Source organism: Glycine soja, chromosome 4, assembly GCF_004193775.1.
Source record: "Glycine soja cultivar W05 chromosome 4, ASM419377v2, whole genome shotgun sequence".
Lineage (NCBI taxonomy): Eukaryota > Viridiplantae > Streptophyta > Magnoliopsida > Fabales > Fabaceae > Glycine > Glycine soja.
This window is the reverse complement of record NC_041005.1, coordinates 16,748,779-16,766,948: the sequence shown is the minus strand read 5'-3', so window position 1 is coordinate 16,766,948 and position 18,170 is coordinate 16,748,779. Positions and strand designations below refer to the sequence as shown.

Below are 18,170 nucleotides of genomic sequence, written 5' to 3'. Positions count from 1 at the left end.
TATAACATCTACAAGTTATTGTCTAATACTGATGTATTATAGACTTGGTTATTTAAATATTCTGAACTTTATGATTTACTGTTTTGTTTTATTATATTGTTGAAATGTTTAATTAGTATGTTATTTTTAGATATTTTATTATTATTTTTATATAAAGTAAACTCTTACTAGTTTACGAGTTGAGTCTATGAAACTCTCACGAATCTGCGTAAACTCTCAAGTTTGATAATCTTGTTTCGTACTAATATAATAATAAGAAAATATAATATATATATATATATATATATATATATATATATATATATATATATATATATATATGAAGTTTGTAAAATGTCATAGGTAAGACTTCCAACTTGTCATTATCATCTTGAACCGTATTATAACCTTTTCTTATTATATTATTAGATATATTTTATGCACAATAAATTGTCAGGAAAAATTGAAACTTCATTATTAACTTAATTAGTACAAAGACTTTAATACAAAATAGTTTAAAAATTGAATATCCTTAAGTATCTTTTTGAAGAAAAATAATTTTATGACAAACTTTGGATTAAATCTTTTTATTATTCATATGACAGAGTGGAATACACAGAGTAATGTAATCTTCCGCACCGACAAAACAAAGAGAGCACGATTGATAAATGTTGCGATGATGCGTTGTCATGTGATAAATTATAAAATCTTAAAATTTAAAATTTATATATTAATTATAAGCAATCATTAACCTATCACATGACAAAAGTATTAGATTAATTTTACAACTACTTGATATATTTAAGTTATATTCATAGTTATTTATAGTTGCTAACGTTTCAAAAGTAGTCTGTTTTTAGTCCTCAGAAGTCCCTTTGTAAGGACTAAAAAATATATTTTTACAAAATATTGAGATTAAAAGTGAATAAAATTTTATTAATAAGTAAAATAAAAAGGTGATATTTTTAGGAATAAAAATATATTTAAATATAAAATTAATAAAGGATAAATAACTAACTATTTTAGTCCTTAAAAGTGTTTAACTATTATCACATAAGACTTTAAAACTAAAATTTTCAAACAAGTTGTTGAAATTTAACCTCTTACTATCATTTGAGTATATAAACCTATATTATTATATAGTTAACTCACAAGTTTTTTTAAATTTTATACTAATATGATTTATATATTAAGCTTTCATGGATTTTTTTTTTATTTTAAATTTTCTCAGTTTATGATTAATATGACAATAAAATGACTATTTATTCTTTAATGGATAGTATAAAACTTTGGTGCAATTGTATATGTGTTGTTTAGTAATTCGAATTAGAGTTTCATATCAGTAATTGGCGAAATAAAGATTTACGTTAAAAGATGATGCATATTACCACATTTGAGAGAACAGTACAAAATACAAACAAAATCTATGAGCTGGTAAGTTTTGTTGTCCAGTGTCCACATATATGTATTTATTGATGAAAATCGGTTCAAAACAAAGATGTACATGTTAAAAGAGAAGATGAAACTAGAAGGAAAAAGTAGGTGGAGAAGGATAAGGTGACGAAGCAATTTCCCATCACCTACTCTTGCTTTGCTTCTCAAGTACGCCCCATTGTTTACTTTATTCTCAATTTCCCATCTCGTGATTCTGATTCCCTCCTTTTCTATACTAAGATCCAAAATGGGTGAACAGAAAACATGAGATCATTCATAGATAGAAGAGTAAAATTTCACTCACATAATAATAATGGGGTCTATGGGTAACTCAAATCCAAATCCAAATCCATGGACTCCAAAGGATTGTTCTGAAGGAATTTGCAGCATCTATTGTCCTCAGTGGTGTTACAAAGTGTACTCTCCTCCCCCTCCAATTCTACTAGGTGATGGCGATGATGACCCTTCAGGCTTTGAATTCTCTCCTCTCATAGTTGCTGTGATTGGAATCTTGGCTAGCACTTTCATCTTGGTCACTTACTATACCATTATCTCAAGGTTCTGCAGGCGCAGAAACAACACCAATGATTCAACAGAAGACGATGGAAACAGCGAATTGGCTCGAGTTTCTTCTTCTGCCAATTCTGGCTTAGATGAGGCTCTCATCAAATCCATCACGGTTTGCAAGTACAACAAACGTGGTGGTTTGGTGGAAGGTCACGATTGTTCGGTTTGTTTGAGCGAGTTTGAAGAGAATGAAGACTTGAGATTGTTGCCCAAATGCAACCATGCTTTTCATCTCCCTTGCATTGATACTTGGCTCAAGTCTCATGCCACTTGCCCTTTGTGTCGTGCTTCTGTCACCGCTTGTCCGAATCCGAATTCATCCATGGAACCGCCACCAAGAGTCATTGTTAATGCCTTGGAACACCAGCAAAGGAGTAACCATGTTGTTGTCGTTGTTGAGAGTTCCGAGGAACAAGAGAAGGTGGTTAGCTTTGATGCTCATACTTTGAGTGACGGTGAAGGGTATCACACATAAGAAAAGCTAACATTGGGAACAGATCTGCTTCAACAGGTACATAGATCCATGTTCACAAGGCATATACATATATAGTAAGGGAATGAATTATGTTCTTCCAAATTGATGGTAAGTTCCAACTGTTCTCTGAAACATCTGTAACATAATAGAAATTCTTGAACATCAGGATCATTATTAATGTGAATTTTACAGAAATTTTAACACTTGCAAATTTGGTTTACGGTGGACTCGACGAGCTCTGTTTCCTCTGAGAATGGGATTATTAAATATTAGATTTTTTTATGTCTTTACATTGTATTATATACTATATTGGTTAATTATTGTGAGTTTTATGTTGATGCAATGACAGTTTACATTGATATGATTTTTAATATAATTTTATTAAAATTAATAAATTTATTATATATATATATATATATATATATAATTAAATTTATATTATGTTGTGTATAATTTTTTTTCTCACAATAATTTAAGGTAAGCTTGATTGTTCTCCGTACCGGAGAAGTAATAATTTTTATTTTTATTTTTATTTTTTACGTATGGTGGGTTTTATTTTCTGGTTAAAATATTGTTAGTCATTTCCTTTTCATATTTCTCAAATTACTTATTTTAAAGTCCAAATGTTGCACCTTAGACTTTCATTCCTGTTTTATTTCTTGTTAAGTAGAGTCTTATGCATTCATTTGTTTAAAATCTCTGAAACTAGTCTTTATGAATAATAACTAGTTTTGTACATACTACATTAAAATCTGTTCTGTAACTGTATTTTGTAATAAAAAAAAGGTTTAATAATAATTATATTTATAATTGGATTTGATTAAAATTGATTTTGTGCTCTAGAAATCGATTTTTAAAACCGATTCAAAATTGGTTTAATAAAAGTCAAACTCGTTTTCAAAAAAGAAAAGGAAGATTGATTTTAAAATTCATGCTAGACTTACCTATGCACAGCCCATGGCTTGGTAAAGTTGGTATGGTGGCTGTTTGGTTAAGGATCCTTTTGGTATGTACTCTGTACCTTGTAGAAGGTGATGTCAAGTGTCAACACATATTACGGAAGATTGGCGGTTTTGTTTTTGATTTTGAGACACCAAAGATTTGTTGTACCCTCTACAACAATACTTACATAATCTCACCTAAATCGTGCTTGTATAAAAAAAAGGAGTATTGTTGTGTCTATGTTCAATTTCTGAAGTCCAATTTTTGGTTCTTAATTTTCTATTTTTTTGGGTTGAACTTGCATTAGAATCTTGGTTCAGCTTCCATCTCCTCTGTATTTCTCTGGATGACTGTCACGAATGGTTGGATTTGGAATTTGTTTACATTTTATATCTTGATTTTGATCGAGATATGGATATATGGGTACGGTTGTTGAAGATCTTGTGTGGAATTTGGAGTGTAGTGTTTCTTCTCTTTGTTTTGGGCTGGAGTTTTTCTTGGCAAAGTTTTTAACTTTGTTTTGGGGCTGGAGTTTTTCTTGGCAAAGTTATTAGATTTAAAAATAGCCCTTACAATTTTTTTAAAATAAATTGTGAGATTTTTTTTCATATAAATTTATTCGTATAAATTTAAATTTATTGAGGGATAATATCAACTTTGTGGTGCCTATGTTTCGGCTATAAGTATTCATGTATAGTTTGTTTGTTCTTTTGGGCTTTTGCCTATCTCATTCAGAAAAAAAAAAAATTGCATACAAATAAATTTTAAATTTATATTCTTATGGAAACTCTTAAGCAATTTATATAACACTTTATGCAATCACAAATAGGCATACTTAACAATTTATATATTTATAAAAGGGAAGTATAGATAAATGTTACTTTTAAAAATGCTATGCTTTCTTGAAATTGAGAATAATTAGGATTAAATAATTATATTCAAATTAATAATTTGGATTATCTAAAATTCAGTATAAATGCTTTCTTAAAATTTTAAACTTTTAAAATTATTTAAATAATTTTTTAAAACTTAGAATAGTTGTGTGTAAATTAGTAATTTGAAATTAAGTGATTTTAATTAAGAGAAAATTGTTATAAACTTCTAAAAGATGTTATAAATGTTTAATTTAAATTGAGAATAGTTGAAATTAAATAACTAAATTCATAATTATTAACTTTCATTGTTTAAAAAATGTTTAAAAAAATTTCTTGACATCCGATGAAATTCAACGTAAATCAACGTGAATATAATATTATGCTAACTTTTAATCGTTTAAGTAATTTTACATTTTTTCAATTAATTGACTTAATTTTGTTTTCAATATTTCTTTTATAGGATGTTAAATTAAATTCTATATTGTGGAAATTTGAATAAATTTAAGATTTTTTCAATAGTATCCAAGACGAATCCTCAGAAGGATCATCTTCATCTTCGTTAGATGAAGATTCTAACTACTGTAACAACTATTTGTACTCCTTTGTATTTGTAGGCATGAAATCATCATGGTCTCCTCTGATGTCGATATCTAAAAGTTGTTGGTTATATGGGTGAGTCCTCTGCTCCTCAAATGCCACAAACAAGGCACAAAGCATAAAACTTACATAACCATGGCATATGATTTTTCTAGGGAAACAATACTTTCAATGCCCTAGAGCACATAACTATCACACTTGACATAAATGACTATAGTACTTAACACCGTTGGTTGTCACTCTTGACATAGTCAAATACTACACTTGACATCATTGATAATCACACTAAACACAACTGACTATCACACTCGACACATAATAGGGGCCAACAATGTCACCAAGCCTCCTAGGTATTGGTGTTCTTACACAACCACATGGATGACAGTTGGGAGTGATCACCATATACAAGTATGATATATATCGACCCCAAGCTTCCAACTCCAAAAAGTACAGTCTCGGAGCCCGTCAGGAGTAACAAAGTGAGACTTGTGAGTTTCTCACGCCAAATGAGTGTACCAAATGCTGGGTAGTCATCACTCGCTAATTCCCCCAGGTTCTTCGAACTTCTCAGCACACCATACCCTAGTGTACTGTGTAAATCATCCATTTCTCAACATAAAACCTCACCATCTCACAAATGGAACATAATCATATACTTCACCATCTTATAGATGGAATATAATCATATACCTCACCATCTCACAGATGGACCATAATCATATACCTCACAAATCTTGTAGATGGAATCTAACCATAATCACACCATCTCACAGATGAATGTTAATAACAAAACACGTGATCTCACAGATTGGATATAACTAAGAGTTTCTTACTCTTCCTTCAATCTTTTTGCATCTTTCCGCAACATTGCGTGCATGGCCCTCATGCGGCATACAACACACAAAACAAACATTCATACATATAGAGAGAGAGAGAGAGAGATGAAGCTCAAGCCTATGTATTACTCTTAAGGGACCATTCTAGGCCTCTCAAGAGATAGAAATCACTTTTCACTCAAATCTACCAAAAATTCGATAACATAACGACTATATTTACAACATCCCAAAATTTATGACAAGCAATTTGTTGAGGGTCAGACACCCCTAGACTCAGATCAAAGCACATACAGGTAAATATCAATATATTGCAAAAATATAAATCACACGCCACAAATATAAGTTTTGGAGTTCACACTTTCTTTGTCTTAGGCATTCATAAGAAATCATAAAATTTCATCGTTCATTCATATCTTAGCAATCACACTAGCAGACAATATATTCACTTAAAGTTAAAGCATAATAATAGTCATCGAACATGCATACAATCAATTTCAGCATTAAACATGACATTTACCTTATATCTCAACAATCACATTAATGGTATCCATAACATTTTGAGGCATAACAATAACCATTAGAGAACAATTGCAATTAATTTCAGCATTGATCATACAATCGACAAATATTACATACAACATCAACTTACAAATTAGAGAATTAATACAAGATGGTCCTAGAGTGGTTCTCAGGACCCCTTGATGTAAGCTCCATTGGAGCTTGTAGGCCTAGGATCTTCTTCATCAATCGATTCCTTTGCTTCTTAGAAGATGAATGGTAGCGGAATGAAGAAAGGAAGAGAGAGAGGAGACGCCACTTCAAGGAGAATAAGATGAAGAACAAGGAATTAAAGAGAATTTACCGAACAAAAAGATAAAGGAAGCAAAAGAACATAACCTAGATGAAGATGCTCCGATACCACATGATGTAAGCTCCATTGGAGCTTGTAGGCCTAGGATCTTCTTCATCAATGGATTCCTTTGCTTCTTGGAAGATGAATGGTAGTGGAATGGAGAAGGAAGAGAGAGAGGAGACGCCACTTCAAGGAGAAGATGAGTCTAGAAGAAGCTCACCACCATAGGAGGCCATGAATAAGAGCTTGGAGGAAGAAGGAGATGAATGAAGGGAGAGGGAGAGAAGAGCACGAAATTTTGTGCTCTAAAAGAGCTCTGAAATATGAAGTTAATATTCAAATGATCAAAGTTTTTTTAAAAAATGCACACACATGGCCTCTATTTATAGCCTAAGTGTCACACAAAATTGGAGGGAAATTCAAATTTCACTTGAATTTGAAATTGAATTTGTGGAGCCAAACTTTGGAGCCAAAATTTCACTAATTATGATTAGTGAATTTTAGTTATGGTTCAGCCCACTAATCCAAGATCAATTCCAAAATTCTCCACTAAGTGTGCTTAGGTGTCATGAGGCATGAAAAGCATGAAGGACATGCACAAAGTGTGACTATATGATGTGGCAATGGGGCGTAGTAAGCAAATGCTCACCTCCCCCTCTAAAATTTAATTGGATTGGGCTTCTACCAATTCAATTAAATTTATTTCCAACCACACACATCAAATATCCACTTAGTGCATGTGAAATTACAAAACTACCCCTAATACAAAAACTAGTCTAGGTGCCCTAAAATACAAGGGCTGAAAAAATCCTATATTTCTAGGGTACCCTACCTACATTATGGAGCCCTAAATACAAGGCCCAAAATTAATGAAACCTTAATCTAATATGTATAAAGATAAGTGGGCTCATACTTAGCCCATGGGCCCGAAATCTACCCTAAGGCTCATGAGAACCCTAAGGCCTTCTCTTGCATTTTTGGCTCAATCTTCTTGGAGTCTTCTATCCAATGCCCTTGGGGGGTAGGATTGCATAACCCCCTAAGGTTTTCTTCATTCTAAATCCATTTTTAGTCTTAGAATTACCAAATTAAGTCATCTAATGTCTAATATCAAGCTCTTGCAGTGTTTCACAAAGTTTCACTCTTAAACTTGTCTTCAAATTTCTACGTGTTCTGAAAATCATTTTTTCATAAATCTTATATGTTACCCTACATTTTCATACCTAACAGACTCATTTTTAAGGTCAAAAATTTAATTAAAATAGTCCATATAGTTATAACAATCAATTCTATTTCATGACAAATTTAATCTTACAAAATATCCTTAAATTGGTTTTATTCATAAGTTTTACTAGAAAATTCTGATTTAAGTGAAATTTAAGGCTAACTTATATTTTAACACTCAAAGAACTCATTTTGAACCTTAAAAGTTTCAGAAAAGCAACATATCATCCAGTTCCAGTCATGACAGAAAATATGAAATTTAAACATAAAAACAACACACAATGAAGTCTAGCTTCCAAAAAAAGACAAGGTTGCGGTTCAAGAAATGGAAAGACCCCCCTTACATCTTGTAGTCTCCACATGAAAGAGAAGGGTACAGCCAAGAATGAAGTTCTCTTGAGTAAAAAACAAGCTTCAAAAAAACTCAAGAACATGAAAGAAGATTCAAGTGATGAAGAGGAATGAACTAGGCTAGAGTGAAGGGTGAACTTGTTTACCAACACTTCTAGGCTTCAAGATTTCTAGACCAGCCTTCAAGAGCAAGAAGAAGAAGTTTTGCTGCTCTAAACTCCCCCTAAAAGATGATATGAAAATGAGAGGAAATGACAAGGTTTTGGGTTTTTAATGAAGCTTGTGTAAGTGTGCTTAAGGCTTTGGTCCAATGGATTAGGGTGCTAGCTTATCTTAATCACCTAATTTTGACTCATGAATGACTCTTGGCAACCCATGAAAAACCTGTACATCACTACCAAATGTGGCGTGCTTCACTTTTGAAATTTTCACTTAAAAAGGCTAAAGTAGAATTTTGCCAAAAATGGGTATTCTTGCTTTTTACCAAAAATAATAAATTTTACCCTTAACGTCTTGATTACTGTGCTAACTTTCTTGACTATTGTGCTAGTCTCCCTAGTAATACATATAACCAGAGTGAACCGCAGACAGAGCTAAATTACATAGACACGTAGTGTACAATGCAATTCTTCACACACACACCCCAAAAAAATTTATAATTAAAAACATATATATAACTATTGAAATTAAATTCATACACACATAGATGACACAACACAGAGTTTTATCTATTAGTTGGAGTTGTAATTTTTTAGGGTGTTACAACTCTAACTTATTTTAATTATTCTACATCATATAATTAGACATTTTAAACTAGTTGTATAGTCATTTACGAAAATGCCCTCCACTTTGAACTCTTATGACTTAATTACCCCTTTTCAGATTCTATGAAATGTAGATCACCATTAATCAACCTTAATTATCCCCACTTAATTTATAACCTTATTACATTATTAATTTTCTTTCAAGCTTCTACTTTCTATTTTCATACCAAAATCTAATTATTAACATCTAGGCCATTAATGAGTCGACCGTTATTTGACTAGAGAATTTTCTTTGAATTATCCTTATTCTTTCTAGACTTTAGCTTAAAAACTTAAGCGCTTATCCATGTTAAGGTATCCTATGGTAATATCTCATTTTATACCATTTCAATAGTCTAAAAAAATACTACCCAATCACACAACTAAACAATAATACTGTCTACCATACTCATGAAAAATTGGGATGTTATCGCTTCCCATTGAAGTCCAAGTAGGACACCGTTGGGGTCTGTAATGAATTGGTATGTTTGACAACTATGACTTTTGAAGGTGGATTTAGGAGAGTTTGTGCTTGATTTTAGAATCCAACAACAAGGTTAAGATCCCAAAAATCATGCATAATACAAAATGAAAGATCTTCATATGTGAAGATGGGCTTTGGCTATGATGATTCAAAAGACACTTACAAAGAGGTTGCAATGGTTGTGAATAAGGAAGCTTTGGAAACAAAAGTGATAGTTCACTGCATGGGTGATAGCTATTCGAAAAAGATTGCAAGTTGGTGGTCTGGTTTTCCTAGATTAGGTTTGGTACCTGGATAATACGTGGCTGACACTCTTAACTGGATGGCAACAACTTCTGTTACTGTGTGTTTGGATGGGGTATTTAAATAAGACAAATCATTTTTTTAGTGAATTTGAAATACTCCTATCATAATTTAGTTGTTTCAATACAAGATTTTAAATAATTTAAATTTATGTCAATTTTTAGAAGAATTTTAATAGACTAAAATCATAGGAATTGAAATTCCATCTAATTGGTAAGAATTTCAAATTCTCTCCTCTCACACGGTAGGCCTTTCGTTCTCTCTTTCATACCCGATCTTCGATTACGAAAACCATAAGAGTGAGGCTTAGTAGTGTCATCAGATACACCTCTGTGGTGGAGGTAATTGCGTGAATGAGGATACGAATTCACAGTGGCGAAGTGAAGGTTGCGGTGGTGAGGACCCATGGCCCGAGGGTGAAGGCCATGAGGATGATGTAGACGAAGAGGCACTTCCAGTTGTTGTCGCCGTTGAGGGCAACAGAGGCGGTGGCATGGATGAAGAGGGCGTGTGTGCAGAGGAGCGAGACAAAGTGTCTTGGGACTCATGCCAGACGTGACGTGCCTTGATGCATGCGACGACCTTGAGATGGAGGACGCAGGATCGGAGGGGGAAGGTGGAGATTGTGAGGGTGAAGGTTAGGAAGGAGAAAGTGAACGTCATGAAACAGAGGATGGAAGTTAAAAGCTTTCTTGTATTTTAACTTTTTCTGTTCCTACGGCCTCTGTATTGTTTGCTAACCAACGAGTAAGCCAAAACAACTTACTTTTTTATTATTAAATATTGTCTAACATTAAAATTATTTTGAATATTTAATTATTTAATTTTTATTTAATATTGAAATTTTTATTTTTAAATAAATATTTAAAAATGAAATTTTGAATTTTATAGAAATTGAATTACTTTATCCAAACAAGGAAATTAAAATACAAGAAATTAAATTGCTTCGTCCAAACAAAATATTTATAAAATGAAAGAAATTTAAATCAAGACAATTAAAATGTTGTGTGTTTGAATTTCTTAAAAATTATCAAATCCTTCATCCAAACACAAGGTTAAAGTTGGTCACAATCCGTATGTAATTAATTCATTTGATTTAAGGAATGAGACATACATATATTTGTTGCTACCTCGTGGTCTTAATATAATTATGGACAATCTTAGACAATATCTTGGGGTTTTTTGGGGTTGTATGTGTTTTTTTCATTGTGAGGAGGAAACTCGACTTTCAGTTTGGCAAATGAAGGAGTTTGGAATGGTAGACTCTTGGACTATGTTGCTGAAAGTTAATTGTGAGGGTCTTCAATTCTTTAATTATTATTATTATCAGCAATTCCCATTGTGGATGACTGAAAATGGTGATTTCTTACTATTGGATAACAGACTAGAGCAAATTGAAAGTCGCACCAATGTTGGTTTGTTGAACTCCTTTGATTATGCTCAAAGCTTGGTTTTGCTTTATTGAAATTGAACTTCTATGTTGTGGTTGAGTTATCTGAATTCATGTGTTACACCAAGTAAGTAGTTTACAAGACATAATATATATAGTTTGTGAATATTTTTTGTAGTTCTATAGTGTGATTCTATTGGCTGTTGTTTTAATGGTTGGATCAAAATCTAAAGATTAGATGATGCTATTTGGATTTTCTATTTATCATAAATGATTTTCCTAGAAGGAAAATGTTTCTCTCCTAAATTAATATTCTTTTTTTTGCTCATCAAAACCTTAAAAAGGTAAAAAGTCTGCCCAAGAGATTACCGCCTAGTGGAATCTAGGGAGGGAGATGTTTCTAAGTAAATGAAGTGAACTCCAACCTTATCATAGTACCAAGGCTCACCTTCAATGTTTTAAACGTAGTATAAAATTAAAAAGTTGAGTTATTTCATTTCTTCAATTAGTGTTAATCTCATTTGCTCCAAAACTTGTGGATATGGACACTACTAAAAAATATACATTTAACATCGCTGTGTTAACATCGGTTTTTGGAAAAACCGATGTTAACAGAAGGGCGGTGGCATACTTGTAATTAAGATTAGTTAATTAACATCGGTTTTTTTATAAACCGATGTTAGCATGTAACTGTTAACATCAGTTTTTTTAAAAACCGATGTTAACACAAATGCAATGCCATACTTTGTAATAAACACCAATTTATTAACATCGGTTTTTAAAAAACCGATGTTAACATGACGTAGTTAACATCGGTTTTATAAAATCGATGTTAACGAGATATGGTTAACATCGGTTTTTTGATAAAATCGATGTTAATAATTATATGTTAACATCGGTTTTGTTAGAAAAACCGATGTTGTATTTTGAGTTAAATTAAAAACACAACCCCTGGTTTTCTCCCCGCGCTCGTCGAAATCTCTTTCTCCTCTCGTGAGTTTGTCTTCCCTGCGCTCTCGTCGAAAACCTGAACCATTAAAGTTTTCCATCGTCGTCATTGGTGTCCGCCAGCTCACCGTGGTGTCCACCATCATCAGCATTGTTCGTGGCACAGTGCAACCTAAGGTAAATAATAAGTTCTGTATGTTCATTGTTGTATGCTGAATAATGTATCTTCACTGGTATTAATAGTTCAGGTGTGTTTGCCAGTTAGTTGTTTCATAGGTTTTAGACACAGTCTTAGCTCCTGGAGTGGGTTTGTGAGTTCATTGTTCCATTGGAAACTTGTGATATTCTATAAGTTTTGAATCATTTTCTCTATGTTGTGTAATGTTTATCTCTCTTAAACCTTTGTGGATACGTACATATTTATGTTTGAGAAAGTTATTTTGGATGCTATCAAGGCTGCCATTGTGCTTGCATTGGGGAAGGAGTTGGAAGCAGCTGATAGAGCTTCTTGCTCCAAGTTCCTTCACCTTTAATAACAACTTAACACTTAGGTTGTTTGGCTCCAAATTACTATTAGAAGTAACAGTAAATGGATGCCATTGCAACTTGGATATGCTTGGTATATTTATGAACATAACACTTGTGTGGTTATAAGTTAATCCTGCAAGAAAACATATCACATTAGCTCTTAAAAGTCTCAATAAAATAGTCATTTCTCAAGAAGTGAGCAGACATATATTGTCTATTCATGGCTCTTAAGATTTCATAGTCAATCAACTGAGCAGAGGTATCACATATCACATTAAGATTTTTGAATGAAGGATTCATTTATAAGTTTTTAGGCTTCTAATTATCTATTCATGGCTCTTAAGAGACATTCAAAATCAGAGGTCATGTGGTCAGGATTATGTTGTTATAGTAAGAAAATCTCATTTGGTACAACCTTTATATTTCCTGCCACTGCCTTTGCTGTATTGTTTGTGCTAAATGCTCTAATTTAACCCAAAGGTCTTCTGGAGCTGTGCCATTTTGAACAATGTTTGCGCTTCTTTTGTTATGGTTTGGCATCTCATTTCCACTTGTGTTTGTTGGTGGTTTTGTTGGGTTTGATAAGAAGGCAGCAATTGAGGATCCTGTGAAGACAAAGAAGATACTATAGTGCTCATTGGTTTTGTTGGGTTTGATAAGAAGCCAGCCTCTTTTTTTGTATCAGGTGATGATCATTTCTCCAATATCAATGATGTATATATTTTAATTTGTGTATACTAGAGACAGTGTGTTTGAGTGTTGATGGATTTTTATTTGTTAAGCATGTTGGATATATCTCTACATTTGAGATTATATTTTATATCTTACTTCTATAAAATAGTTGTGGATGTGAAATGTTCTTAATCCATTGGTACCCAAATTACACTCCAAACAAAGATTTGTGAGTAGCCATTAATTAATGTCATTGGCAACTTAGATTTGAGAATTTGGCAAAATGTAAAATGGCAGCAGCTGGATAAGTTAGAGATTGAGCTAGCCCAGTGAGCAAACCTTGAGAGATTCAGCTAACATTTGGTCTCTGGATAAACTACATCAATTTCAAATTTGTAGAAAATAATTTTTGTTCAGATTACTTGTGGTTTGCTTGGTCTGGTTGTTTATATGCATGGTGTGATTAGTTTAATTAAATTGTGTTTAAAATATTACTAGAAGAAGATAAAAACAAAAGTGTGAAGTAAATTTGAATATACTACTACGTGAAACTTCCAGAATGGAACTTTCTGTTGTGTATGGACCACATTTGGCTTAGTAGAAAAGTTGTTGTTTTGGTTTTAGCCAAGAGAGAGAGAGAGAGAGAGAGAGACTTTGATAATCCTTTCCGCCAACGGCATAGAAGGGTTTTAAATTAATTATTACTACTATTAGAGAGAGAGAGAGAGAGAGAGAGATAACTTTCCTATTTTTTTGTTGATTACTTTTCTATTTCTATGTTTTTGGTACAAATTGAATTTCTATTCTAATATGCCATATTTTCTGCTAACTTACTTTAAGGGATTGAAGGCAGAGACTTTGGTTCGTATTCGCCCTAAGTTAGTTGCCAAACTCGGACTGCAAAGGCAATAAGAGGTACATACTTGGTTTTTTCCATTATTTCAGCCTTTTATGCATGAATGGTATAACTTATTTTTTAAAATGTATTTGTTATGTGTATGTGTATGTGCAACTATGAAGTAGTTATTCCTAGGGATATCATTTTCCTTCGTTGCTATGTGTTGGTCACATGATGCATCTTGTTTTAAATGAGCATTATAACCTTAACCTGAGATGAATTTAACTGCTTGTAAATTATAATGTCACTGTACATAGGAACTAAGTAGATAAACTAAGCTTTTTTGACTTAAATTTTGTTTTATTTTAATTTTTCTTTCTAAAACTTTTCATGGATAGCACGGGGCACAACTATTTATTTTTGTTGTTTATTTAGGCACATCGTTTTCAATATTATGGGAATAATTATCGTGTTGAAGCCTTAAAATATTTTAATCCAAATTGTGATCTGCAGCTACACCTCTTGAGGATTCTGCCATCCAATAATTCATTTAAGAAATTATGTGTGGTGAATGAAATAATAAAATGCAAACTTTGATTAGAACATTAGTGAATACAAAAAAGTTAATTCATTCCCTAATTACTAGAATTAAGCTCACTATCATAGATGCTGGGATCAAAATTGGTGACTGTAACACCCTGATATATATATATATATATATATTATTAGTAATTATGTTTGATGTTTGATTATTTGTTGCGTTATTTTCATCCGTAATTATTTTTAAGGAAGTTAATTTAGTTAATAGAGGGGTGTGGATAGATAAGGATCTAACTTCTCAAAGAAGCCTCTTGAGAATGCTTCTCAAAGAAGCCACGAGGAAGCTTCTGGAGGAAGCCTCTTAATGAAGCTTCTAGAGAAAGCTACATGAAGTTGCCTCGATAAAAACGATGCCCAGCATTCGTTAACCGTTGGATCTTCTCGAAATTTGGTCTGCAACTTCACAAGAAACTTATCCATGATCTGACCGTTGGGATCATTGAGAAGATTTATGGAGTGTGCTATAAGCCTCTTAATGAAGCTTCTGGAGGAGCCTCTTAATGAAGCTTTTAGAGAAAGCTACATGAAGCTGCCTCGGTAAAAACGCTGCCCAACCTTTGTTAACCATTGGATCTTCTCGAAATGTGGTCTGCAACTTCACACGACACTTGTCCATGCTCTGACCGTTAGGATCTTTGAGAAGATGTCTGGAGTGTTCTCGAAGCTTCCGTTCCCGAGAGCATCTCTTATTTAAGCATTTTAGCCTTTGCTTTTGTGTAGCTTAGGAAAAACGTCATTTCTTCTTCTTTCTTTCTTCCAAATCCATTTCTAAAGTTCCAAGTACTTTCTCCATCACCCACATCCACCATTAGCCACCACAAACCATCATTGTTCTCCATTGAAAACCCACACCAAGAGGAACCCTTCAACCGAAGCAGAATTTCCAACTTGGCTTGCGGTTTCGGTAGAGAACGAAAACCCTAATCTGATCTTTCGTTTTCTTTCGAGGTAACCATGGTTCTATGCTTGTTTCTTGTTAGTTCCATCTTGTCTTTGCATCTTTTCTAACTTTGCAACCGCCATTGCATGTCTTATGCTTCCTTTGAAAAACCTTAGAGAAAGAGACTTTGTAAACGTTAACCTTTCATGAAATGCATGTTATTTTCGTAACCTACACTGAACCCCAGTCACATTGGCGTGATCGGAATTTCCAAATTACATTCCTTTGTAAAACCCGAAATACTCTCAGCTCTTTCATGTAGTGATGTGGGTGTTTGACCCAGAGCACTGTTACTAGCTTTGTTTTCTTAAATTCATACTAAGTCTCCTTTGTTTTGGCATGGTAGAGGCTTGTGTGGAATCGACAAGCAAGGACAAAAAGGAATCTTCAAGTGACGCGACGAGGAATCCGTGGGGTAGCTCACTATAGGTAAGGGGAGTTTATTATAAAATTTACCGTTTTAACACCATAATTAGGGTCAGGGAACCTAGCTATGAGCATATATGCCTGTCCCTGTTGCATGCTGATTTTTCTTCAAAGAAAATTACGTTCTAACTAATGGGATGCGATATATATATGTATTGTGATGAATGATATTGTTTTGGTTGTTTGAAGACCGTGCGTGTGGAAATGATATTGTTGTGTTTGTTTGAATTGTCGTTGATATTGCTATTGAGGATTTTAATTGATATGTGATGATAATGATAATTATGATGATATTGTTAATAAAGACCATGTCAACATGAATTGTTATTATTGATGAATATGTGAATATGAAATGAGGTTGTTGTTGTTGTTGATAACGTCATTGAGATGAGATGATATTTATGTTGTGAATGACATGGAAATACGATTTGTTGATTGATGTTGGAAATGCATTGGCATGTGCATGTTGTATATGTTCGTGGGGGGCACTATGCACTGACCTTTCAGGGTCTTTGGCACTAGCTTTTGGCCACGTTCATACGTTGGATGTTGTGTATGATCGTGGGGGGCACTGTGCACTGACCTTCCAGGGTCTTTGGCAGTAGCTTTTGGCCACGATCATACGTCGTATGAAGTGTATGTCATGGGGGGTAGAGTGCACTGACCTTGTCGGATGGCCCAGACGTGGGTAACTAGCGTGGTTAGAGAATCTAAGCATTCCTGAGGGGATGCTTAGGTGCTTTAATTGGTCCATGGTCTTTGGCACTTACTTTTGGCCGTGATCATAGCTCATACGACACAGGAAATAGAGTAACTGTGGCCAAGTGTACTTTGTACTAGGGGGCTGTCACTTGGTAGGGAACACCTTTGGGCTCCCAGGCTGATCACCTATGGGAGGGGGGCTGTTACGTGCACAACCGGGTGGTCTCGACAAACTCATCACAGTTCCCTAAGTGAGAGTGTCGTGTGGACATGCTTAGGCTATTTCCTGAGAATTGGTTGTTGTTGGTACGTACCACATTGCATCTGAGTGTTGAGTTAGGTGCATGCATCATTCTGTGCAGTCTTGATTGGGTCCATGGATGGATGATGAGTAATTGTTGGATGTGAATGATGAATATTTGTTGGATATGAGTGTTGAATAATGATTGTTGTGTATGCTTATCATGTTTGCCTATGTTCCTTGCTAATTGTGGTTATTTGGAATTGGTATTGGTTCTTTTATAATAAACTCACCCTTGCAATTTTGTATCATGTGGTTGATACCTGTGATGATCACGAACCTTGTTCGTGGGAGCAGAATGACAGTGGCAGGGTGTAAGGAGTAAGATTCTGATGAGGAGCCGCCGAGCTAACGTGATGACATTGGCGTTATTTTGAGCGAGAGTTGTGTTTTGTAATCAACTCCTCCGTAGTTAGTTTTTAAGTTTTATTTTGTTGAGTTAAAGATGTAAAACTGGAATTTTAATTATATATATATGAACATATTTAATTTTCGTTATGTGTATGACAGATACCGAATTATTGTTTCTATGTAATTATGCATATTCACTTAAGTAATGACGTGTTGTTGGATGAATTTATGTTGTGACAAAATCACTTCTATTTTCATAATCAAAAATTAAGGGAGTTCTTTTTATAAAAATTGAAATTATCGAATATTAGAGTGTGGATACCGTAGCGACGAGGCGGGTCGTTACATTTAGTGTTATCAGAGCAGGTCGAACCTTTCGGCCAGTGAGTTGTGAGTCTGCTATGTTTTTCTGTGCATTCTCTGGTTGTTTTGTTGAATGCTTGGTGTTGGTTGTTTGCTGATGTTTGATGTTCGTTGTTTGCTATTAGCACTTACTCACTAGTTGTGTTTTAATGAGCTATAGAGATTTGATTGTTGTAGTCGTATTGAATTTGTTTTTCTGATGTCTGCTATACCATGAATTTCAATGCCGGGTCACAAATTATCAGACTGGCCACCTGTATAATTTGTGAAGGGCAATGGAATGATATGGCAAGCGATCAAAAAATGCAAATGATGGAAAGTAAGTGTTAATGTCTTGAGGCATCAACTCTCAAGAGTAATTGAGTAGGAATTTGTAATGGTTGTGATT

At 33.6% G+C, this 18,170-nt stretch overlaps 1 protein-coding gene and 1 long non-coding RNA gene across 2 annotated transcripts; both read left to right on the top strand.

The window, feature by feature from the left end:
- The first annotated feature begins 1,485 nt into the window (after positions 1 to 1,485).
- LOC114409443 (RING-H2 finger protein ATL52-like) lies at positions 1,486 to 2,819 on the top strand. The gene has a single exon (XM_028372908.1). The coding sequence runs from the start codon at positions 1,727 to 1,729 to the stop codon at positions 2,453 to 2,455; it is 729 nt and encodes a 242-aa protein (XP_028228709.1). The 5' UTR covers positions 1,486 to 1,726; the 3' UTR covers positions 2,456 to 2,819.
- Positions 2,820 to 15,600: 12,781 nt separating this feature from the next.
- Positions 15,601 to 17,534, top strand: LOC114408257. Its single transcript, XR_003665871.1, has 3 exons — positions 15,601 to 15,647; positions 15,986 to 16,068; positions 17,366 to 17,534. It is a non-coding gene; the product is annotated as an uncharacterized LOC114408257 (long non-coding RNA).
- The last annotated feature ends 636 nt before the right edge of the window (positions 17,535 to 18,170 follow it).